The following is a 26,342-nucleotide window of genomic DNA, read 5'->3' as shown; positions in this document are numbered from 1 at the left end:
ACCAGAATTGCACACAATATTCCAACAGTGGCCTAACCAATGTCCTGTACAGCCGCAACATGACCTCCCAACTCCTGTACTCAATACTCTGACCAATAAAGGAAAGCATACCAAACGCTGCCTTCACTTTCCTAACTGTACCTCTTATGCTCGCATCCAAATCATTTATGTAAATGACAAAAAGTAGAGGGCCCAGCACTGATCATTGTGGCACTCCACTGGTTACAGGCCTCCAGTCTTAAAAACAACTCTCCACCACCACCCTCTGTCTTCTACCTTTGAGCCAGTTCTGTATCCAAATGGCTAGTTCTCCCTGTATTCCATGAGATCTAACCTTGCTAATCAGTCTCCCATGGGGAACCTTGTCGAACGCCTTACTGAAGTCCATATAGATCATATCTACTGCTCTGCCCTCATCAATCTTCTTTGTTACTTCTTCAAAAAACTCAATCAAGTTTGTGAGACATGATTTCCCACGCACAAAGCCATGTTGACTATCCCGAATCAGTCCTTGCCTTTCCAAATCCTGCATGGTCTGCCTCTAATCTTTGGACAATGGCCCTAGACCTAGCCTCCTCAACCAGCAGGAATACCTTCTCCCAATTTACTCTATTTCAACATCTCTCAAATTTCAATCTAAACATCCCTAAAATCTAAATGCTATGGAACCTTAACCTTGATCTAATGCAGCCTTTTGGGTTAATCCATGGAGTTCATTCTGTTATCTGTTTGTCGTTTTGTGCTGGCTCTCTGGCATGGTAGCTATATAAAAATCTCTCTGTCTCTCATTTACCTAGATTGCATTTACCACCTTCGACTTTGGGGATATTAAAAACCAGTTAATGCAGATGCCCGGAGGGAACCGTTCTCTCTTTGAGACCAGCTGGAAGAAATGTTTACCGTTTATCAGTTCCTTTCAGTGTTTGGAGCTGGTGATTGAGACGTTGAGACTGACTTCAGGCATCTACCTACAGCCGGAGATGGTTCAGAACCTGCCCAAAGATCTTCATGAAGAGACATTTAAAAATATGTAAGCTATAACTTATCCTTTCGCAGCGTACTTTCTAACCTACAGTAATATTCCCTGGGTGTATTCTAGAAGTTTGCTTTTCTCATTGCCTTGAGCAGCTTGGTGATCCTTGGTCTGAGAGGTTGTCAATGACCTGGTGCTGCTGGACAGTGAGGACCACAGAGAGGAGCCTCAGTTTGTCCACCCCCTGTCCTTTCCAGCAACATTCACTGGGCCACTTAAGGAAGCTTGAAACTATTGGAGACTGTTTCTCACTGGTCAATGTTTATCCATCAACCTGTCTCACAAAAACAAGAATCTGATTATTGTCACCTATTGCTGTTTGTGGGAACTTGCTGTGAACAATTTGGCTGCCACGTTTCCCACATCACAATACTTTTTATTTTGCTCAAAAACTGCATGAATCCATGTAAGATTCTGTAAATCCCTTTTGTAGATTAGAATCAATCTGAACGTTGGATCACAGTCTCACACAGGGCACCTCACACCTTCAATGCATTATCTGGGCCAACATGGCACCTACTCTTAAAGTTCACTTGAGAATGTAACTTTAAGAAAGTTCTGGAAGTTACATTTGAAAGAACTGAAACCAACAGATCCATTCTAAATGATGAGAGACTTGATAAACAATCCGGGTCTCTTTCAATATCTCATTTCAGTTACATCACACTGTAAACTTTTGCTATAAATTCTGTGTCCTACGATCTTATGTTTCACTTGATGAAGGAGCAGTGATCCGAAAGCTAGTGCTTCCAAGTAAACCTGTTGGACTATAACACGGTGTTTTGTGATTTTTATCATTGAGATACAAGACTTTCTCTTTCTTCATTGTCATGCACTGACCTGTAGCTTATTCCCATTGGTATTTTTCAAGAGTGAGAATGTAATTAGAAGCTACATCTTTATCATTATGCCAGTGGGAGGCGGATGAAATGCTTTACTCCTCTAGTCAGCCTGATTGTAAGTTAGAGTTGTCAGCCATGGTTCAGTGAGTCAGAATGGTGTAGGTTCCAGCACCCACTGGAGGATGGACTATATAACCCAGGTAACAGCAAGGTCTGCAGATTCTGGAGATCAGAGTTGAGAGTGTGTTGCTAGAAAAACACAGCAGGTCAGGCAGCATCCAAGGAGCAGGAAAATTGACATTTCAGGCCGGAACCCTTCTTTAGGAATGAGGCTGGGAGCCTTTGGGGTGGAGAGATAAATGGGAGGGGAGTGGGGCTGGGGAGAAGGTAGCTGGGAGTGGATGGAGGTGGTGGTGGTGGGGTTAGCCACGGGGCGGTGGAGTTGATTGGTGCGGGTGTCCCGGAGATGTTCTCTGAAACTATCTGTAAGAAGGTGTCCGGTCTCCCCAATGTAGAGGAGACCACATCGGAAGCAACCGATACAATAAATGATGTGTGGAAGTGCAGGTGAAACTTTGATGGATGTGGAAGTCTCATTTGGGGCTTTGGATGGAGGTGAGGGAGGAGGTGTGGGTGCAGGTTTTGCAATTCCTGCGGTGGCAGGAGAATGTGCCGGGAGGGGAGAGTGGCTTGTTTGGGGGGCGTGGACCTGACCAGGTAGTTGTGGAGGGAACGGCCTTTGCGGAAAGCGGAAAACGGATAGGGGTGGGGAGGGAAATATATCTGTGGTGGTGGGGTCCATTTATAGGTGACGGAAATGTTGGTGGATGATGCAATTGTGTGGAGGTTGGTGGGGTGGAAGGTGAGGACAAGGAGGGTCTGTCCTTGTTGAGGTTGGATGGGTGGGGTTCAAGGGCGGAGGTGCGGGACGTGGATGAGATGCGTTGGAGGGCATCTTCGACCACGTGGGAGGGGAAATTTTGGTCTTTATAGAAGGAGGCCATCTGGTGTGTTCTGTGGTGGAACTGGTCCTCCTGGGAGCAGATGCGGCCGAATCGGAGGAATTGGGAATACGGGATGGCATTTTTGCAGGAGGTAGAATGGGTGGAAGTGTAATAGTCCAGGTAGCTGTGGGAGTCGGTGGGTTTGTAAAAAAAAAAAATGTCAGTGTTGAGTCGGTCCTCATAGATGGAGCAGAGGGAGGTGTCAGACATGGTCCAAGTGAATTCAAGGTCGGGGTGGAATGTGTTGGTGAAGTTGATGAACTGTTCAATCTCCTCACAGGAGGACAAAGTGGCACTGATGCAGTCATCAGTGTAGCAGAGGAAGAGGTTGGGAGTGGTGCCGATGACACTACGGAAGATGGACTGTTCTATGTAGCCGACAAAGAGACAGGCGTAGCCGGGGCCCATTCAGGTGCCCATGGCTACCCCTTTTGTCTAGAGGAGGTGGGAGGATTGGAAGAAGAAATTGTTGAGGGTGAGGACCAGTTCAGCCAAACAAATGAGGGTGTCAGTGGAAGGGTACTGGTGGGGACGTCGGGAGAGGAAGAAATGGAGGGCTTGGAGGCCCTGGTCATGGCGGAGGGAGGTGTAGAGGCAGTGGATGTGCATGGTGAATATGAGGTGTTGGGGGCCGGTGAAACGGAGGTCTTGGAGGAGGTGGACGGTGTGTGTGGTGTCCCGAACATATGTGGGGAGTTCCTGGACTAGGGAGGTTAGGACAGTATCGAAGTAGGTGGAGATGAGTTTGGTGGGGCAGGAGCAGGCTGAGACGATAGGTCGGCTGGAGTAGTCACGCTTGTGGATCTTGGATAGGAGAAAGATTTGGGTGGTGCAGGCCTCCTGAACTATGAGATTGGAAGCTGTGAGTGGGAAATCCCCTGAGATGATGAGGTTGTGTGTGGTCTGGGAGATGATGGTTTGGTGATGGGAGTGAGGTCATGATCGAGGGGGCGGTAGAGGAGGTGTCTTTGAGTTGGCGTCTGGCTTCAGCGGTGTAGAGGTCAGTGTGCCAAACTACCACTGCACCCCCTTTGTCCGCTGGTTTGGTGGTGAGGTTGGGGTTGGAGTGGAGGGCTGCATGTTGTGAGGGCAAGAGGTTGGAGTGTGGAGTGGGGGAGGCGGTTGGACAGGTTGAGGTGGTTGATGTCATGGCGGCAGTTTGAAATGAAGAGGTCAAGGGTGGGTAGCAGGCCAGCACGGGGTGTCCAGGTGGATGGGGTATGTTGGAGGTGGGAGAAGGGGTCCTCGGTGGGTGGGCAGGTGTCTTGGTTGTAAAAGGAGGCGTGGAGGTGGAGGTGGCAGAAGAAACGTTCAAGGTTGCAGCGTGTGTTGAACTCATTAATCTGGGACCGTAGAGGGATAAAGGTGAGGCCTTTACTGAGGACTAAACATTTGTCCTCAGTGAGGGGGAGGTATGGGGGAATGGTGTGGCCAGTCTTTGTGTAGTCCTGTTGCTGTTGTACCAGCTTCTGAATTGACAATGTTCCTTGTTAACCGAATGTGTGAACTCAACTGACCAATCGAAAGTCCAACCTGAGCAAGTCTCTCTTGCTGTGAATGGATGTTTAATGTCTACAAAGCTCCATTTATTGACTTTTGTAGTTTCACCTGGTGATAAATCTTGCCTTCCATGATGCATTTTGATTCCCAGTTGATAAAAAGAAGAATTACTTTGGTTCTTTCAGAACAACAGTTTTTAAGGAGCTCTATAACAAAATGGCTGCTCGCACACAAAGAGCGATATATGAATGGATGAGGCAAACACTGCAACGATCCTATAAGCCACCTGGTAGGTTGACCTGAACTGGGATGGATTGGCCCTTTCAAGAAAGGGATGGACATTTCACAATTGATGAATCTTTGTTCACTTTCCCCAAAACAGGGCTGAGTGGGTCAGGATCGTGGATCACTGCTGAGAACCTGTGGTTTTTGGGTCAATATATTGTCCACCTGCCTCTTGAGGAGATCCAGAAGATTAACCTAAATGAGGTGAGAAATAGGGGATCAGAATGGAGTTTGACTCTCTTCCAAATTAGTCAAAATCAGTCAGGATAGCATTTGTGAGGGGCATGTTCTTATTCCATGATCGCTTGTATCCTTTGAATATGTCTGAAAGAGGCCAATGATTTGTTTGTTGAATAAAAATGAACAGCATCACACATTGTCATTGTTCCAATGATTCTATTTCCACGCCTTTCTTCACAGCTGAGTCAACATGTGAAGATCAATAAAGAAGGTCCATTCAACCCTGCTCACACTTTCACTTAAATTAAAGAGGTTTACATTATGGAGTAAAAATGGTTATTGAACTGGAGGCTAGAATTGGAAAGAGTGCTGTGATTTTGAAAGGTTATAGGGATACAGGATGTTACAGTGGTGGAGGAGATTAAGGTGGACTTACTAATGTTGAATGACCCTCTTTAAGGGTAGACTGGAGTAACTGTGAAATACCCATTCTAATGTACTGGGGGCGGTGATATGTGTGTGTGTTTTCTTTAAACTCAGATTCGACTTTTCATTAATTATGACAATGCGACAAAGCAGCTGGATTCAGTGTATGACATTACACCTGCGACTGCCAAAGCTTTCCAAGAAAGGATTGATGCCAGTGGCTTTGACTTGATCAACACTTCCACAGTGTACAGGTAAACAGCAGCTCCTTCTCCACACTCTGCCCTCCAACTCATTGCTCAGACCAGCCCCTCCACACTCTGATGTGACGTCCTGCTTCCCTTCTCTCATACACGAAAGCATGTCTCAGCAGTTGGGTATGTGACTTGATTTGGTCTCTCTCTCTCTCTCTCTCACTTTCTGAACTTTCCCAGACTTGGTCTTCTGGTCTGTTTCTTCGACAACGTCCAGGAGCTGGACGCAGGGGAGGCTCGCAGCTTACTGCACCAGATGATAAAGTGCAACCGTCTCAAGGGGTTCCAAGTTGCTGTGAGGAAGGTAGGACATTCCTAGGGAACACATGTTTCCTGCTGGTGTGGGGGGGGGGGGTTACACAAAATATTTGTTTCTGCTTGTGTACGAGACAAAAACCTAGGGCTTTAAATATCACAGTAACCAAGAAATCCAAAAAGAAATTCAGTAGAAGCTTCTTTACCCGAGAGTGATGAAAATGTGCAACTCACTACCACAAAGAATAATGGTGGTGTGCAGCATAGAAAAGTTTAAGGGGAAATTAGATAAAGATTTGAGGGAATACCTGACAATGCTGGACTGATTATGCAGATGTCAGAGCAACTCTAATAGGCCTCAGAATCCTCCTCAATCCTGAGAGTGGGGAAGGAGCAACCATTGTTCTGTCCCAGGCTACCATAACTGCAGCCAGCCTCTGCTGGAGAGCATACAGCTGGTGACAATTAGAATCCTTTGTGATGAATACCTTGGCCAAGTAGCCCATTGACACTGACACAGATGTACCAGGGCATTGCTCATTTCATTAAGCAGGAGGACACCAAGTGGCGACAGTTCCAGAGGATAAAGGGGCAATATTGTCTTGCACATGTCCAGATTTAAACAACAACCACAGAGTTAGGTTTTAAGGAGCATATTTGTATTTGGAATTCCCTTCCTCAAAAGGTAATGGATACAGAATATTTAAATATTTTAAGGCAGAGTTGGATAGATTGTTGATCATCAAGGGGATAAAAGGTTATTGAGGAAATGCAGGATTGTAGGGTTGAGGTTAAAATCAGAGCAGCCAGTATCTTACTGAAAGATGGAGCAGGCTTGAAGGGCCAAATGGCCTACTCTTCCTCTTAGTCCAAATTTATGAAGGAGTGAGAGAGAGGAGGAAAGGTTTGGGGTGGGAATTTGAGTTTAAAGTTAAAGCCTCCTGTGGTGGCATGAATACAAGTAAAAGGCCAGGATTATAGGAGTGAAGGGGCTTCCAGGGTTGGTTCTGGGGATTACAGATAGTGGAAGGGCTGAGGCCTTGAAGGAATTTGAAAATACAGACGAAACATTGCCAGATTTTGAGTTACAATGTGCCAGTGAGCGGTTGAAACATCCTTTTCGTTCGTAATTAACCCTCCAGTAAGCTTTGCCACTTTGGCAGCACCTTTAATGAGTCCAAATTGGACTTTGCAATGGCAGAAACTTAACTCTTTACATTTCTTCCTTTTTCTCAGTTGAAATCCCAGCTCCTGGAATTAGTCCTAAAAAATCAAACCCTGAATGAATCGTTGGACTCCATCTCTGATGCAATTGCTGGGCTGTCCTTCACACAGCTTGAATCACTGTCCGCAGAAGCTGTGCGGAACGCCATTTCTGTCCTAAGGACGGTGACCGGGTGGACAAAGAGCCAGATGATCATCCTCATCGACAAATTTATTGGTGACAGTAAGGTGAATAGTGGCCCAATTGGAGAACTTGTACAGGCCTGTATCTTAAAGAGGAAACCTTTGCATTTTGAGAAAATACAGAGAGTGGCTGATGGAATTTGATTCCATCGATGTATGGGGCAGTAACTGGAGGACGCTGAGCTGAATTTTACCAGAAATTGACCAAGTGTCAATTTTGGAGACTTCCTGAGAGTGGTTCTCTTCACAAGGCTGTAGCATTAACCTGACCACTGGGAGACGAGAGGGTATGATCTGGCACAAATGACGTCAGTCACAGCCTTGATAGATTTGTAGGTGAGGATTGAGTGATCCCACATGGAGCCCAGGGTATCCTTGCACTGCATAAAAAAAATTGCTCAGCTGTCACCTTCATGACGACCCAGATAGGATGGCCACTCACTCTGTCCTGTCTCAGGTCCTGCACCAGCAGCTGGCCTAGTTCTGTGACATGACTGGGAATATGAGAGTTCTCAAGGATAAGGTCATCATGTCACTGCCAGGATTCGGAGTGATTATGTTCTATACTGTGTCGACCTCCAAGGTCCATCCATGGGAACCAGTGCATTGGCACATGTGGAGAACCTGCCAACGGCTGCATGGCCACACAGCTTAGAGGTCATGGGAGACCCTCAGGCCATGACAACGTTGCACCCCTCTGACCCAGAGGGACCAGAACTCGTGACTACCCCCCCCACTTCCCCTTGGCACATCCTGAGGGGATCTTCCGCTGTGAAGGTCTTCATGTGGAGGCTGTTCACTATCAGCTGGAGGTCATTGCTGGACTTGGGTTTGCAGTTCCTCCTCCATTTCATTACATCACACTAGCAGGGATAATACCCTCTGCTCTGGCTGGACCCATTGGTCATGCTTCCAGTGTAGGGAATATCAGAAAAAAGATCTGATCCTCAGTAATGTGGGCAGTCAACATTCACCTCTCACAAAGATAACAGCATAGCATTCTCCTGCACCCAGCAGAACATTGGAGGACTCTAACATGGAGCGCCCCCTACTTGGAACTTTGACGTAGCAATCATCTTCTGATAAATCAACACAAGTCATGTCACAAAGACATAGCGAGAGATTCGATGTGTTGTATGATTCTCCTCCCAGTCCCATATCATCCCAGAAAGGCCACCATTATAGCGAAGAGCAGGTTGGCAAATACATAGAGCTCAAGTTGGGAGAGAAATCGGTTCCATTGCTCACGTATGAGCTAGCCTATGCATTACCTTTCTCCTGTGTGGCCCTTGTGGTCAGCTGGGATTACTTTTGCTTCACAGTGATGACTATCTTCAGTCTGTAATGGCCAATAACATGTTAATATGTACAATTCACATGCATGAAGTTATAATTACAGATGACTTCAACCTACACTGATTAATGCAGCCGCCCCTTGAAGGGCTGAATGTCTCCGACAAGTACAGCCCCCTCCTCAGATAGGTAAAGACCACTCAGCCTAGTTATGGTTGCAGCTATTCTCTATTTGGCCTCGATATTTATGATTCACATGAGTGCTGAAGGCAATGCAAGCCACATGTGGCACAGTTAATAGCACGATCAACTTTGTAATCAAGGACCTCCCCCAGCCCTAAACCTTCATGTCCTTTTTTGGTTCTGGACTGATCTTTGTGCAGTTCTCTAGCTATCTTATTCCAAATCCCCTGCCTGTTTGAGCTGCACCAGCAAGCCCACTCTCCTTGGATGTTTGTGATGCTGACCCTGTGACCAGCCGAAGCTGATGTTTGCAAATTGCTCGTGAATGTAGCTCTTGTCTTGCCATTAGTAAACAGGACTTTTTGGTCTTGAGATTACGAAGTTACTTACACGTGATTTTGCCAGCTCTCTCACTAACGCCCACATCATCTAGTACCTGGGGAAGATTCAGCCCACCGCTTACAAACAATTGGCGACTGTCTTACACAGCGAGTTATTTCTGGAATGTGGAACCTGATTCAGCACCAACTTTCAAAAGAGAAATTATAAGAAATAAAAAAATTCTGTCAGGTTATAAGGGATTAACAGGGGAATGCGACAATTGGATAGATATTTCAAAAGCACTAGCAGAGGCTTGATGGACTGAATGGTCTCCATGTACGTTGTATTACTTTATGGTGACATTTAGTAGTCAATGGGAAGGGCACTTTTTCAGCATGTCTTTGTTTTATTCCCTCCACTTTGCAGCAGTTGTCGGTGTTTAACATTAGCCAGTTGGGCGAGCTCATGTTGGGAGTCAGCGCAGGCTTGTTGTACAACATGAGCGCTGAGGGACTGGCTCAGGCTGTAAGAGGCCCACTGTCTGAACATGCAGCACAGCTTTCCGCAGTCCAACGCATGGCAGTGGTCACTAAGGTAATCTGTAATCTTTAATCTCACAGTTGCCCTGCTGGTCATAGAGTTATATAACATGGAAACAGACCCTTCAGTCCAACTCATCCATACCAACCAGACATCCCAATCTGATCTAGTCCCATTTGCCAGCATTTGGCCCATATCCCCCTAAACCCTTCCTATTCATATACCCATCCAGCTGCCTTTAAAATGTTGTAACTGTCCCAGCCTCCACCACCACCTCTGGCAGTTCATTCCATACTCGCACCACACTCTGCACGAAAAACCTATCCCTCAGGTCCTTTTTAAATCTTTTCCCTCACCATAACCCTATACCTTCTAGTTTTGGACTCCCTCACCCTGGGAAAAAGACCGTGGCTATTTACCCTATCCATGCCCCTCATGATTTTGTAAACCTCTATAAGATGATCCTTCAGCCTCTGACGCTCCAGGAAAAAAGCCCCAGCCTATTCAGCGTCTCCCTAAAGCTCAAACAATCCAGTTCTGGCAACATCCTTGTATATCTATTCTGTATCCTTTTAAGTTTAACATCTTTCCTATAGAAGTGCAACCAGAATTGAGCACAGTATTCCAAAAATGGCCTCACCAATGTCCTGTATAGCTGCAACATGACATCCCAATTCCTATACTCAATGTTAGACCAATGAAGGCAAGCATGTCTAATACCTTCTTTACCACCTTATCGACTTGCGAACTCACTTTCAAGGAACTATGTACCTGCACCCCTAGGTCTTTTCGTTTGGCAACACTCCATAGAGCGCTACCATTAACTTGTATAAGTCCTGCCCTAGTTTGCCTTAGCAAAATGAGTCACTTCACTATATTCTTAATTAAACTGCATCTGCCACTTCTTGGCCCATTGGCCCATCTGATCAAGGTCCTGTTGTACTCTGAGGTAATCTTCCCTGTCCTCTACCCCACTATTTTGGTGTCATTTGCAAACTTACTAACCATACTTCCTACATTTAAATCCAAATCATTATATAAATGATGAAAAGTAGTGGATCCAACACCGATCCTTGTGGCACACCTCTGGTCACAGGAGTCCAGTCCAAAAAACAACCTCAATCACCACAATCTGTCTCCTACCTTCAAGCCAATTTTATATCCAATTGACTAGCTTCCCCTGGATCCCATGTGATCAAACCCCACTAACCAATCTACTCTTGCTTGTTTTCAGTTTTTCTTGTCTCGATCCTGAGCGTTTATTCTGATTTACAGATGGTCGAAACCAGTGATATCTCTTCTGTGTTGGACCTGTTGAATGGGTCCTTCTTAAAAGAGTTGTCTCTCTCCAGCCTGCTTAAAGTAAAAGACTACAATATTACTCGGCTTGACCACAAGGAGCTGAGGAGAAGTCAGGTTTGTTTTCCACATTAACCTGTGGCTTAAACAGCATCTTAATATTGTGTAACTGAGGTATGAATTTATAAAGAGAACATGATAAAGAACAGTTTTTTTTTCCAGAACTTTCAGCATTCACAAGTGGGATTGGGCCTGTAATACCCCAGTTCCTATTTCAGCTTTACTTTGTTGTGTTTTCTGGACTTCCACAGTTCTGTTTGGCTGCGGATGGTTTCCCTGTGTGAGACTACCCTTCTGCATTGTCTAAAAGACAAGTTTTATGACGTCAAGCATATGAATTAGGAACAGGTGTAGCCATTCAAGCCCTTGGGTCTGCTCCGCCATTTAACAAGATCAAGACCAATCTGATTGTGACCTCACATCAATGTGCCTCCTCACCCCCAATAACCTTTCACCCCCTTGCTTAACAAGAATCTATTGATTCACACTGTAAAAACATTCAGAGGTTCTGCTTCCACTATATTTTTGGGAAGACAGTTCCAAAGACACTGAGTGAAAGAAATGCCACTTCTCCATTTTAATCTGGCAACACAGTTTTTTTTTAACTAATAGTGACCGTATTTCTAGATTCTCTTAAAAGAGGAAACATCCCCTGTAAATATCCCTCATGATCTTATATGTTTCAATCAAGTCACCTCTTACTCTTAGTCCCAGTGGATACCATTCCGAGCTTGTCCACCCTTTTTTTTGGAAGATGACCCCCTCCATTCCAGGTATTAGTCTGGTTAATCTTCTCTGAACTGTCTCTAGTGCATAAAATCCTTCCTTTAAATAAGGTGACCGCTAATTTGCATTGTACTTCAGATACGGTCTCACTAGTGCTCCATATAACCGAGGCATAACCTCCCTACTTTTATATTCAATCATCCTCATGACAAATGATAACATTCTATTTGCTTTCCTAATTACTTGCTGCACCTGCATACTAACCTTTTGCAATTTATGCATGGAAATACCCAGGTCCCTCTGCGTTACTGAGAACTGTAATCTCGCAACATTTTAGATAATGTGCTTCTGTTTTATTCTTCCTGTAAAAATGAATAATTTCACATTTTCAAATATTCATTAGGTAGGTCCCCTATTTCCTGCGGTTTCACACTTAGGTGGTGTTGCTGATCTTTATGGGACCCTATTCTCTCCTGAGTTACCTTTTTGTCTGTAATGTATGTGTAGAATCCCTGTGGACTCTCTTCAACCCTATTTGCCAAAGCCATACTTTGTCTCCTTTTTGCCTTCCTGATTTTTCTGTTAAGTATAATCCTACTGCCTTTATACACTTCTAGAGATTCACTCAATCTCTGCTGTCTATAACCAATAAATGCTTCCTTTGTATTCTTGACCAAAACTCCAATTTCTCTAGTCATCTAGCATTCCCTTCACCTACCAGCCTTTCCTTTCACCCTAACAGGAACATACTGTCTCTGGACTGTCTAAATCTCATTTTTGAAGGCTTCCCATTTTCTACCTGTCCCTTTACCTGCAAACATCTGCTTCCAATAGCTCTTGCCTAATGCCATTAAAATTTTGCCGTCCTCTAATTTAGAACTTTAACTTTTAGCTCCTGTCTATTCTTTTCCATCACCATTTTAAAATGAACAGAATTATGGTCACTGGCCCCAAAGTGCTCCCCCACTGACACCTCAATCACTTGCCCTGCCTTATTTCCCAACAATAGATCAATTTTTTAACCTTCTCTCATAGGTACATCCACATACTGAATCAGAAAATTTTCTTGTACACATTTAACAAATTCCTTTCCATCCAAGCCCTTAACACATGACAGTCCCAGTCTATGTCTCAAAAGTTGAAATCCCCTACCATAACCACCCTAGTATTCTTACAGATAATTGAGATCTCCTTACAAATTTGTTTCTCAATTTCCCTCTGACTATTAGGGGGTCTATAATACAATCCCAGTAAGGTGATCATCCTTTTCTTATTTCACAGTTCCATCAAAATAACTTCCCTGGACATATTTCCAGGAATATCCTCCCCAAATAAAGCCATAAATGGTGTCCCTAATTAAAAACATCACTTCCCCCTCCTCTCTTGCCCCCCCCCCTTTCTATCCTTCCTACAGCATCTGGACCCTGGAACATTAATGTGTCAGTCCTGTCCATCCCCGATCCACATCTTTGTAAGTACTTTGATATCCCAGTCCCATGTTCCTAACCATGTCCTGAGTTCATCTGCTTTAGCCATTAGGCCTCTTGCATTGAAATAAATGCAGTTTAATTGATCGGTCTTAACTCATTCTCTACTTTGCTCCTACCTGCTCTGACTGTTTAACTCACCTTTGTTCTCAACTGTACCAGTCTCAATTTGATCTCTTTCCTCACTATCTCCCAGGTCCCCAACCCCACCTTACTGGTTTAAATCCTCCTGAGCAGCTCTAGCAAATCTGCCCACCAGTATAGTATATCCCTTCCAATTCAGTCATCTAAGTAACTTATATAAATTGTAAACCTGTTGAGGTCCCAACACTAAACCCTGTAGCACAACACTCATAACATCTTAACAACTAGGGAAAAAAAACTCCATTATGCCCATTCTCTGCTTCCTATTCACTAACCAATCTTCTCCATGCTACTCCCTGCACAATGAGCTTTTATTGCCTGCAATAATCTTTGATGTGGCACCTTGTCAAATGCCTTTATCCACAGCACGTTATCTCCTCAGAGAATTTCAACAGATCTGTCACAAAAAGTAATTGACTGTGCTTAATTATTTTGAACTGATCCAAGGTCTTGCTGTAACTTTAATAATAGTCCTAACATTTGCCTTATATTGGATCTTGAGCTAACTGGCCTACGGTTTCCTGCTTTCTGTCTCCCTCCCTTTTTGAATAAATGATTTACATTCACTCTCTTCCAATCTAATGGAACCGTTCCCATATCCAGGGAGTGCTGGAAAATAAAAAACCAACACATTAATTATCACATGAGCCACTTCTTTTAAGACTCTAGGATGAAGTGCTTCAGGGCCTGATAATTGTCAGCCTGAGCTGGGGAGGCAATGGCCTAGTGTTGTTATTGCTAAACTATTAATCCAGAAGCTCACCTAATGTTCTGAGGACCTGGGTTCAAATCCCATCATTGTAGATGGTAGAATTGAATTCAGTAAAGAATCTGGAATTAAGAGTCTAATGATGATCATGAAGCCATTATCAATTTTTGGATAAAGCTATCTGGTTCACTCATATCCTTTACCGGAGGAAATCTGTCACACTTACCTCGTTTGGCCTACATGCCACTCCAGTAATGCGATTGATTCTTAACTGTCTTCTGAGCAAGTACAGATTGGTAATAAAGAGGCACCCACATCCTGTGAGTGAATGAAAACAAAACTCCAACAATTTAGTCAATACCACTTGCTTGGTGTTTGTGGTTTTTCTCAGTTCTTCCCTCCCTCCCTTCCTGATTTACTGCAGTTTCTGTTATGTTACCTTGTTTCTGAAAGAGCTACTGACTTTGTTGGGTTGGCCTGGAGTCACCAGGAATGAATCTCTTGGGACACTGTACTGAGTATAGCCCCAGAACAGACAGAAAGCTAAGTTTTTAAAAAAAGGTCTCCGTTTCCCCTCACTATGATGACTTTTTTGCTGGTTATGGAAGCATCTGAGATTGGGTGGATGGGAAATGATTGCTCATTTGATCAGGTCAGGAAGAGTCTGCCTGCTTCCAATTGGAAAGTGAGACACTGTGAAAACCCATCTGATGACCAGTGGTGGGCATGAACATAGATGGGATTGGGGTGATGATGGTGAAACTGCCAGGCATATGTCCAATCAGAGTTGATGACAACCCAACTGCTAGACAGGAGGAGGACCCTGGGCAATCTAGTGGGTTGACAAATTTTGCTGCTGAGCTTGGGAGGAGTATGTTGTTTCCAAGTTCCACCCCCCCCCCCCCAACCAGTTATCAGCAGTTTGCTCACTGATCCTTCTTATTGTTTGCAGGCTTTGTATCTTTACAATGTAGTGTCTGATGGGAAGCCTGGCAGTGAAATAATCAGGTAATTAAGCATTTACAAAAAAAACTATATTGCCAATTATCGCTGGGAACCCCAGGCCTAGCTAGAGAACTCTACGCAGATAAGGAACAAAATTAAATAGTTCTGGATTAGTATGTATCAGTATTGTAACAAATTGCTTTCTCCTATGTGGGTGCTTCCCTCTTCCCCTCCCTCTCTCCCGCTTGAGCTGTATGTGGGGTTTGTTTTAACTTGTGCATGTTAAATGCTAAGATCAAAATCCAGCTTTTCTCCACTGGGGAGAACTCCCCATTTTTTTGAGATAATTGTTACTGTGTCCTGAATGTCCAGCTAGTTTCAAATGCCCTATTAAAACGATGGCACATCTAACAGAGCAGCACTCCCACAGTGCTGCCCTCCCTGGTTACTCGTTTTATTTGCTATTTACCGGTTCTTGCTGTGTACAGTGCGGATTGCTGGTCTCTATTACAATTATACGAACACTGTTTGTTCATTCATGTGGCTGTGCAGTGTCGAGGCTGTGATACAAATGTTGCTTCCAGCTCCTGTTTCACCTAATTATGCTATTTCCTGTTTTCTCAGTGTTGGAGAGTTAGCGAAAGGTTTAACCTGTGAACAAATCCAATCCTTGGACAACACAACATTTCTCCCAGTTGCTGAAGTCTTGAAAAGTAATCTAGACCTTCTGTCATCTCATCAGGTAACCAACGTGATACATCTGAACTTGCATTTATATAGCATCTTTCACTGTGGTTAATAGGTGAGAAGAAGATGGTGATAGAAAAGAAAGGATTGTGCGTAAGAGCGTTTCTAGATATAAAAAAGAAAAATAGCACCTTTTACAACCTCAAGATGACCCAAAGATGTTTCCACTCAATGAGGCACTTGTTGAAACATAGCCAATGTTGAGATGTAGGAAATATGACAGCTGCTTTGTACACAGGAAGATCTCAAAATAATTGAGGGATAAATGTTGACTAAGATATCAGGGAAAAAAAGCTTGCCTGCTCTTGTGAAGTATTGAAGTACTGTAGAAACAATTTGTGCCCACCCTACAGAGCTTAACAGGGACCTCAGTTTAACACCTTAACTGAAAGATGATATCTCAAATAATATTGTAAGTCCTCAATACTGACTCTCCTAAAGTGCAGTGCTCCCTGGCTGCTGACCCTCTTGTCAGTGCAACACCTCCTCTGTAATGCACCTCCAACACTGCGTTTTGAATCTGTCCACCTGGCGATCCATTTAATGCAAACATTCTTGCTAATAGCTTCAATGTTTCACTTGAAAGTGCTTTGATTATAACACCATGAATCTGCTCAACAAACTAACTTCATATCCTGATGTTGTGACCAAATTTGTTTCTTAACTCATACCACACAAAGAAAAATAGATCAGCCTGTTAATATTTTACATTTTATACGATGTTGCTGTGCTGTTGTATTTTTCTTGCAGAATGGTGTCTACTTCATCATTATTCTATTGCTTGTGAACTGACCTAAGACCTTTAGAAAAAGGAGCAGATAGTTTGGCCCCTTGAGCCATTCAGTTTGATCATGGCTGATCCGGCATTCCTTGTGTCCATTTTCCTAATTTTCCCCATAACCCTTGATTTCCCTACTGATCAAGAATCTCTCTATTTCAGCCTGAAACATACACAAGGATTCTGCCCCCACAGCTGTCTGAAATGATGAGTTCCAAAGACCCTCAGTCCTCTGACAGAAGAATTTTCTCTTCATCTCAGTCTTAAGTGTCCTGATGGGAATGTTCTTGCACACTGAAGGGGCATTAATGTTGGAGGTTGACATGACCTGTGTTATGCAACCCAATGCATTTGCTTACAGTGCCACTGGATGAACTTAAAGAGATCCATTACTGCAACATTGAATGGTACAACGCAGGACTGGGCTGTTCAGCTGGTTTTAGATTGTCTTTGCTAAGACCAGTGATGAAAGAGACTAATTGGCTCAAATCTGATGAACTAAGTAATCAGCACATGGTTTAGATACATATTACAATATTGCTTGCTCTGAAGTTATAGAATTGAAAACAGGAGGCCATTCAGCCCCTCATGTTTATCCCATTAGTTGCTGCTAATGTTCCCCTTTTCAAGTATACATCCAATTCCCTTGGCACCATTTTGACAAAGGGTGTGGGGTTATCCTTACTTTCCTGACCAATACTTATCCCCCATTCAACACCAATAAAAAATCTATCTGGTTATTATTACTTTCTTGATTGTGTGACCTGGTTGTATGAAAATTATGTTTCCTCCATTACAATTGTGGCTACACTTCAAAAATTCATCATTGACTGTAAATTGGGGCACCCCTTGGTTGTAAAAGGCTATATCATTTCAAGTATTTGTTTTTAGAATATTCTATTCTTAAAAACTATCAGGTGACACTTTACTGTTAAATGTTATAGTGAAGCTGGAAGACCTAAGGTACAGTAGTCAATGAACCTCCGATGGTGAAATCCTTATGAGATAGTTTCTAATGTTGGGATGGGATTCCCATGTCACCCCACTGTCTTCTACCTTTGCCCAAAGTGGAATTAAAGACAAGTGAATATTCTACTTGGATGTGTTGTGTAAATGATTTAGAAGTTTTCTTAATCTAAATTTTCTTCATCAATATGTAGATATACGAGTAGAGAAGTCGCAAAACTTGATCTTCTCTTAGGAAATAAGGCAGCACAAGTTACGAAGTGTTAGTGGGAAAGTAGTTTGGGACCAGTGATCATAGCCTGGTGCTGTCTCGAAACTTGGTAGCAATGTGGGGCTTGGTTGGAAGACCACTATTCTGAACTTGTATTTTTGCAATGCTGGACTTTTTATTTCTTTATTTCTAAGATCATGTAACTAAAGAAGCTATACCTAGGTACCTTTGGACCTAAATTGGCACTGTAGGTGGTAACATATGAACTTTTCACTATATTCATTTAAGTACGTGACAATAAAGCTAATTCAATTCATTTCATAATTCTATTAGTTTTAAAATGGTTATGGAAAAGGAAAGGCCTTGCATGACAGTTAAAGTTCTTAATTGGAGTAAGGTATGAGATGGTATGAGACAGGAACTTTCAAATGTTGATTGGAGTAAATTGTTCACAGGTATACTAGCATGACTGGAAAGTGGGAGGCTTTCAGAATTAAAATAATGAGAATTCAGAGGAATTATGTTTCTGTTAGAGTGAAGGGTAAGGCTGGTAAGATTAAGGAATAATGAATGAATGAAGATATTGAGGCTCTGGTCAAAAATAAAAAGGAGACATGCATTAGGTATCGACAACTGGAACCAAGTGAATCTCTTGAAGACAATAAGGAGTGTTGTGGCAGTCTTAAGAGGGAAATCAGGGGGGCTAAAATGGGATATGAGATAGTCTTGGCAGATAAGCTTAAGGGTAATTCATAGAGATTCTAGAAGTACTTTAAGAGTAAAAGAGCAACTAGGAAGAGAATAGGACCCCTTAAAGATCAATGAGGTTAACTTTGTGTTGAACCTCAGGAGATGGGATAGATACTAAATGAAGATTTTATGTCAGTTTTTACTGTGAAGAAAGAAATGGAAGCTAGGGGACTCGTGGAAATAAATATTGATGTCTTGGAAACAGTCCACAATACAGAAGAGGAGGTGATGGAGGTCTTTAAAAAAACATAAAGGTGTATAAATCTCAAGTGTATCCCAGGATATTGTGGTAAGTTAGAGAAGAAATTGCAAGGCCCTTAGCAGAGACATTTGTACCATTTATAGCCATGGATTAGATGTCAAAGGACTGGACGGTGGCTAATGCTGTGCCCTGATTTAAATAAGGCCATAAGGAGAAGCCTGGAAACTATAGACTGGTGAATCTGACATCACTGTTGGGTAAGTTGTTGGAGCGGTTTCTGACAGGTAGGATTTACATGTATTTGGAGAGGGAAGGATTGATTAGGCATAGTTAGCCTATGATTGAGTCTTTTGAAGAAGTAGCAAAAAAGATTGATGAGGGCAGAGTAGGAGATGTTGTCCACATGAACTTTAGTAAAGCCTTTGACAAGCTTCTACATGGTAGACAGATTAGTAAAGTTAGATCACATGGGATTCAGGGTGAGCTTGCCAATTGGATACACAATTGGCTTGACGATAGGAGACAGGTTGGTGGTAGAGGGTTGTTTTCCGGACTGAAGGCCTGTGCCCAGTGATGTTCCACATGGACTGGTGCTGGGTTCACTTTTGTTTGTCGTTTACATAAATGATTTAAATGAGAATTTAGGAAGCATGGTTAGTAAGTTTGCGGATGACACCAAAATTGGTGGTATGGGTTATCTAAGATTACAAAGGGATCTAGTTCAATCGGGCCAGTGAACTGAGGAGTGGCAGATGGAGTTTAATTTGCATAAATACAAGTTGTTGCATTTTGGTAAAGGGAATAAGGGCAGGCCTTACACAGTTAGGGTCCTGGGGTGTGTTGTCAAACAGAGAGACTCAGGCTCAGGTACTTATTTCCTTGAAAGTTGCATCACAGGTAGACAGGCTGGTTAAGACCCTTGTCTTCATTGATCAGTCCTTTGAATATAGGAGTTGGGATATCATGTTGAGGTTGTACAAAACGTTGGTGAGGCCACCTTTGGAGTGCTGTGTACAGTCCTGGTCGCCCTGCTATGGGAAGGTTATTATTAAATTGGACAGGATTCACAAAAGATTTACCAAAATGTTGCTGGGAATAAAGGGTTTTAGTTATAACAAGAGGCTGGATAGGCTGAGACGTTTTTTAATTGGATGGAGGAGGTTGAGAGGTGACCTTATCTGTGGGCCTCATGATTCTATAAGGTGAGCGAAGATCTTCTCCTGAGGGTTGAGGGTTGAAATTTGAAATTAGTGGGCATTTTTTTTTTAAGGTAGGAGGAGATCGATTTAAAATGGACACTGGGGCAACTTTTTCACACAGAGAATGGTTCATATGTGGAATAAACTGCCAGATGAAGTGGTAGATGCAGGTACAGTTACAACATCTCAAAGACTTTTGGATAGGTATATGAATAAGTGTTTAGAGGGATATGGCCAAACCCAGGCAAGTGGGACTAGTTTAGTTTGGAAACTTGGTCGGCATGGACAAGGTGGACCAAAGGGTCTGTTTTCAAGCTGAATGACTCTATAAGTGGTTGCAGTTATATACAGCAAGTTAAATTCTAGGATGCACTCCCTGAGAGTGTGGCAAATTCTGTTGAGGCTTTCAAAATGAATTTGGATTAGCATTGGTAAGAAGGCATTTGCCATGAGATAGAGTTGGGGAATGGAACATCAGAGCTGCTCTTGTACACATCTTGCACAGACAAGATGGGCCAAATGCCTTCCAAGCTGTAGCCATTCTGTGATCCTGATGAGCTACTTGTGTCAAACTGAGTTATATTTGTGGAGCCGTGCATCAACCTTGGTGAATTTGCACACACTGTCGGTTACATCACTACTTTTCATGTTTGTGGAACATGCTGTCACAGGATCTCTGCTCTCTAAATGTTCTTACTGCTGTTTCAGTTGAACTGCCTGGCATGGAAGTACCAACAAGAAGCACCCACGTTAATGCCCCCGCTTCTTCTTGCAACCCTGCCGTAAGTATTCTCTGAATGCCAAGCGCTAAGCCATTAGAGAATATGAGAAGGAGAAGAGCAAAGCTTGAGTTTTATTTTCTTTCTGTTGTGTCCAGCCATGTTGTTCTGGAAGATGCAGCTCAATCTGTTTGCAGACTGTTGTTGTTCAGCCTGGGCAGGGCTGAGCTCCAGTTAATCATTCCCGACTCCACAAAGAGGAATGAAGTGATCAGAAGAGCATTTCAGTGTCTGGTAAGGAGCTATACAGCAAGAGTTCGGGTTAATGATCAGCCCAGTTACGTCAAGGCTATAACACGGGTTGGGAATATGAACCATTGAAAATGCTGAGTCATGTTCCTGATTCAGGGCATTCTGCTTAACTCAATGGTCACCAGCTTTATTATCCAGCTGTGGGACAGTTATTTCATTACTGATCAGAGGCTGGGAATTCTGGAGGGAGTAATTCTGCACTTACCTGTTCAGTATCTACCAAGCACAATTCTGGAATGTGCTGGAATGTACTGGACTACTCCCACTTGTCCAGATGAGTGTAGTTCAATAACACCAGAAGCTCCATACCATTCACGACAAAGGACCTCATCTGCCTCTTTAAACATTCACTCCTTTCTCCATCAATGCACAGTAAGTAGCAGTGTGTACCATCTACTGGAGCAACACTTGAGACTCCTTCAACAGCACCTTCCAACTTCACTGCTCCTCAGAACCATAAAGGTAGCAGAACACCAGAGAATCACAGAAAAGTCATGGCACAGAGAAATGTCACTTGGCCCATTATGTCAGCTAACCAGCCAATCACAAGGTCCAGCACTTGGTCCGTTGCCCTGCAGGTTACAGCACTTGAAGTGTATATCCAGACAACTTTTAAATGTTAAAAAGTCACACAACACCACATTATAGCTCAACAGGTTGATTTGGAAACACTAGCTTTCAGAGTGCCACTCCTTCATTGGGTAGCTGTGGAGCAGAATCAGGTAGATCCACAGATGAAGAAGCAGTACTCTGAAAGACAGTGCTTCCAAATAAATCTGTGGAGTATAACCTGGTGTTATGTGGTTTTTAACTTTGTCCACCCCAGTCCAGCACCAGTACCTTTACATCATGCTTCTACCACCCTCTCAGGCAGTAGGTTCCAGATTCATACCACCCTCTGGGTGACAAAATTATTATTAGGACATAAAACATAGGAGCAGAAGTAGCTCACTCAGCCCATCAAGTCTATTCCACTATTTAATGAGGTCATGGCTGATGCTCAATTCTCTTATTGATTAAAAATCTGTCTGTCTTAGCCATGGGTATGCTTAACTTACCAGGCTCAACAGCACTCTGCAGTAAAGAATTCCACAACCCTACGCAAGAAGAATTTCCTCCTCATCTCTTTAATAGACAACTCTTTACTTGGAGATTATGCTCTCTGGACCTAAACAAAGGGAAACATCATCTTCTACCCTGTTAAGCTTCCCAAGAATCTATCTTTTAAGAATTCAATAAGGTCTCCTTTCATTATTCTAAACTCTTCTAACCCTAACCTACTCAATCTCTCCTCATAGGAAAATCCCTCATGAGAAAAATCAACTTCGAGATCCTGTTCTCCATTCCTCATCTCCCCTCTAATCCTTTTACCCAATTTCTTCAAATCAAAGGCCAGTATCACTGACCTCTCTGCTAAGGTAAGTAGGCTATTTTGAGGCTGGTCACAACGTTGTGGATCTCAGTCAAATCTCCTCTGTTCCAAAGTCCAACCCAACCTATCCAATCCTCCTTCATTGCTGCAATTTTTCCTGTGCTGGCAACATCATTGTAACTCTCCTTTGTATTCTGTTCTGTACAGTTACATCCTTCCTGTAATGAAGTAACCCAAACCGCGCAATGTGTGCAAGTTGTAGGCTAACTAATGATTTCTAAAGTTCCAGCATACCTGGCTGTTTTATTCTATAACTCAGCTCATAATGTGTGGAAAGTTCATTGCTGCAATTTTTCCTGTGCTGGTAACATCATTGTAAATCTCCTTTGTATTCTGTTCTGTACAGTTACATCCTTCCTGTAATGAAGTAACCAAAACCGCGCAATGTGTGCAAGTTGTAGGCTAACTAATGATTTCTAAAGTTCCAGCATACCTGGCTGTTTTATTCTATAACTCAGCTCATAATGTGTGGAAAGGTTTCAACATGCCCTCTTAATCACTTCCAGTCTGTCTTACTACCTTCAGGAATTTGTGAACATTCACTTTAAGATCCTTTACTTTGTCTACACCTCTCTATATTCTCATGTTGTGTTTTCTTTGTTTAGTTTACCTCATGCATCACCAGGATCGATTCCACTTACCACTTGTTTGCCCACCTGACTAGTCCATTAATACCTTCCTGCAATCTTTAGCTGCCAATCAATTGGACAAGTCTTAATCATCTACAGACTTCTTGTCCTTACAATTTATTAACATTTACCACAAAAAGCAGGGAACTGGATACTGAGCTCTACACTCGAAGCACCCTTTCAGCCACAAAAATGCACATCAACAGTTACTATTTGCTTCCTGCTACTGAAATTTCCATACCTATATTGCTACATTCCCTCATATGCCAACTGAAGATTGATTTAGTTGGGACAAAGATCAGAAGTAGAAATGGAAGGCTGAAAAATTGCAGAGGAGTCTGGCTTGACAGAGGAAACAACAGTTTGGAAATAAAGGAAAAGTTTGGTTGTGCTTTGATGCAGGGAGTGTAACATAAAGCAGATCAGCTGATGGCACAGTTACAAGCATGGCAATATGATGTCATAACTATGGGTTGATGTCCTGGAATTGAACTGAGTGTAGTTAAACAACATACAGGGCAGCGGTTCAAAATGGCAACTCACCACCACTTCACTGAAGAGCAATTACTGTCCCAGTAGCAACTCTCATGTCTGTGAATGAATTTAAAGAAAAAGCATTCCTGCATAGAGCCTGATTTGGAGATGCTGGTGTTGGGCTGGGGTGTACGAAGTTAAAAAATCACACAGGTTATAGTCCAACAGGTTTAATTGGAAGCACTAGGTTTCGGAGCACCGCTCCTTCATCAGGTGGTTGTTGACCTGATGAAGGAACACTGCTCTGAAAGCTAGTGCTTCCAATTAAACCTGTTGGACTTTGTATAGACCCTGATTTCTTAATCCAGACTACATATGTATCCTTCAAACCTTAAAAAAACAATCTACAGGAAACATTTTGCTTTAGAAGTAAAATGTACTTCTAAATTCTATATCCATATTCATCTATATTCATATCAAGTTAGCAGATGACAGGCTTGTATCTTATTGATTTGAGGAATTATTCTAACTTTTAATTGTAGATCACCTTTTCATTTTCAGAATGACACACTGCAGGATGAGTATGATGTGGATGTCTTGGGCGGAATGATTTGCAATTTGTCGCCACAAACCATCAAAACGAATATATCCCTCAAAGCACTGACTGAAGCATTCATGCAGTTCAGGTCTTGCAAGAACCTCAGCAATGACCAGAAAATAGAAATTCGAAATAAAATTAGAGAATATTATAGGTAAGGCAATGGGCCTTTGGACTATTGGAGAGACTTCTCAACAGCTCAGTGAAGGAATCCTGATGATGTTGGGTTTTGTATTTTGTATGATTCAGTGGGTAAATGGATGTATCAATGATACAACACAATCTTCCTCAACATAATGCAGCCAGGTTTGTCTGCTACTCTGTGCTGATTCAGATGATATAAGCTCATTTATAAGGGGAATGGTACAATTGTTCTCCATTCATCAAGGTCAGGAAATAGAAAGCACCACCTAAGGCTTTTCATTTTTGACTGCTTTCTATTGCCTTCCTTACCCGTTTCTCCATGTGTATGGACAGTTACTGAAGACATGCTTTGGCTCCTGTTCATTGTGATACAGCTGACCAATAGTAGACTTCTGGGCTCGTTGGCAAGATACCAGAAGAGTGGATGGTATCTGTGTCATGTCCATCTTGTAAGGAAGAAAGAAGAGAATGCTCTGGGGAATGAGAGGGAAGATCACTGAGATTTGCCTGTAGAAACACCATATCAATCCAAATACAATTAGATGTTACATTGGCACAGAACATAACAACCAAAGGCCATTTTAGCCCCTCCAGCCTGTTCTGCAATTCAGTGAGATCCTAGCTGATCTGTGACAAAATTATATGTCCTTTTGTTATCAAAAATGAATAAATCTAGCAAACTCTCACTTCCCTTGTCTTCAGTACCTAATCTTCTAATGATCTATGTTTTCAATTTAGCACTCCAACTGCCTGGCAACCCGAATTGATACAAGATTTGGGACCTTTAGTTACATTCTTGTCAAAGGAGGATCTGACCATTGTTGCTGAAAAGGTACCTAATCCTGCACCTCTTTGTTTGGGTCTTTTTGCAGCTATTGACCATCATCTGATCTGTCAGATTTGCCAGCTAGTACCATGGACAGAAAATTGCTTTTTCAGAATCGCTACTGGATCTCTTAATAGAAAAGTCAATAATTATGTGCAGCAGAGGAACATACAAGGGCCATGGTGGAGGAAACGTGGGGCTATGGGATTAGTTTTAGATTGCTCAAGCAAACGGCCAACATTGATATAGTGGGTTGAATGGTTTCTTTCCACGCTGTCAGCTTTTGTAGTTCTTAATCATACTGGATGGTTACACGGTTTGAAATGTCTGATTAATTACCATGCAAAGGGCCATGGAAAAGCTTATTTCTTCAGTTCAGTTTAATTTAGTAAGTTTGCATGCTTTCATCAGATGATGTTCCCTTCTTCCTCAGTTTCCGGATGTATTGCTGCAGTTAGCTTTGGATGTCGAGGGGATGGCCATATTTCAGGACTTCCTGGCTGTGGTGTTCAGCACTCTCATAAGAGCAACTGAGAACGATAAACTCTCCAGTCTGACTCCAGGTGAATCTGTCTTATTTTCACAAAACTGAGTGGATCTCATCTCTCCACGTCCATCTGTAACTAAAGTTGTTCCTTTTGAAAGAGCCTTATGTTTGAGTTTGGTTAATTTTAATCATGAGAGATGCCCCTGGACAGGCTCCAGGCGTACCCCAGTGGAACTGATCTATTCACTCCCCAGCAGCTTGACAAGATCCCACCTCATATTCATCTCCAGCAATTTCCTACAGAGAGATTACTGTTTAATTTTTCATGTTGCATTTACTGTAAGTTTTGTTCACATGGAAACATGACCAGGCAGAAACCTGACCTGGCCATTGACGCTGAGTGAAGCCATTCATTACCTGAGTTGATGTTGATTACAGCAGAGTTGAGATGAGTCAATTTCAAGCCAATTTCAATTGACTTCAGTTTCAGTGAGTGGTAGAAAGTACAATCAGGAGATCTACAACTCCACAGACCTGAATCCAGCACAAAAGGCATTTACATGTAAATTTCTGGCCTTTAAAGCAGAACTGACTGTGTGTAGTCCCTTGGACCTTGGGAAGTGCTCTCTGTCTCACCCAATCACCAGTCCCAGAGCTGGATTCTGGCATGTGACAATGATTGCATTTGATTTCTGATTCTTTTCAAGTGATTCTTTTCAGGAATTCCTTTTAAGTGCACAACTTGTAACATTCCAAATGCTGCCAATCAGCCAATTGAGTTTTGATCCTGTTAATCCTTCAAGAGATTGAAAGACTTGATTTTCAATATGAAATGACCAGATCATCTATTTTTATGATGATAATTGAGGGATAAACATTGTCCGATACACAAAGGAAAACCCCACAGCAACTATTTGAAATATTGCTATCCGATTGTCTGAGAGAGCAAATAGTTCTTGATTTAACCTTGTCCAA

The 26,342-nt window shown here is 42.7% G+C and overlaps 1 protein-coding gene across 1 annotated transcript in view; it reads left to right on the top strand.

The window, feature by feature from the left end:
- Nucleotides 1-26,342, top strand: part of LOC122560601 (otoancorin-like) — a 66,608-nt gene that overhangs the window by 14,074 nt on the left and 26,192 nt on the right. Inside the window, exons 8-22 of the mRNA XM_043711396.1 lie at nucleotides 798-1,030; nucleotides 4,565-4,668; nucleotides 4,762-4,868; nucleotides 5,385-5,524; nucleotides 5,705-5,828; nucleotides 7,016-7,231; nucleotides 9,410-9,577; nucleotides 10,799-10,939; nucleotides 14,901-14,956; nucleotides 15,518-15,635; nucleotides 20,455-20,528; nucleotides 20,624-20,759; nucleotides 23,874-24,064; nucleotides 24,793-24,886; nucleotides 25,314-25,443. Coding sequence (XP_043567331.1) covers nucleotides 798-1,030; nucleotides 4,565-4,668; nucleotides 4,762-4,868; nucleotides 5,385-5,524; nucleotides 5,705-5,828; nucleotides 7,016-7,231; nucleotides 9,410-9,577; nucleotides 10,799-10,939; nucleotides 14,901-14,956; nucleotides 15,518-15,635; nucleotides 20,455-20,528; nucleotides 20,624-20,759; nucleotides 23,874-24,064; nucleotides 24,793-24,886; nucleotides 25,314-25,443 — 2,032 coding nt within the window. The remainder of the gene's footprint in view (nucleotides 1-797; nucleotides 1,031-4,564; nucleotides 4,669-4,761; nucleotides 4,869-5,384; nucleotides 5,525-5,704; nucleotides 5,829-7,015; nucleotides 7,232-9,409; nucleotides 9,578-10,798; nucleotides 10,940-14,900; nucleotides 14,957-15,517; nucleotides 15,636-20,454; nucleotides 20,529-20,623; nucleotides 20,760-23,873; nucleotides 24,065-24,792; nucleotides 24,887-25,313; nucleotides 25,444-26,342) is intronic.

The sequence above is a fragment of the Chiloscyllium plagiosum genome, chromosome 21, assembly GCF_004010195.1.
Source record: "Chiloscyllium plagiosum isolate BGI_BamShark_2017 chromosome 21, ASM401019v2, whole genome shotgun sequence".
Lineage (NCBI taxonomy): Eukaryota > Metazoa > Chordata > Chondrichthyes > Orectolobiformes > Hemiscylliidae > Chiloscyllium > Chiloscyllium plagiosum.
The sequence above is the reverse complement of the archived record's forward strand: the minus strand, read 5'-3'. Positions and strand labels throughout refer to the sequence as shown.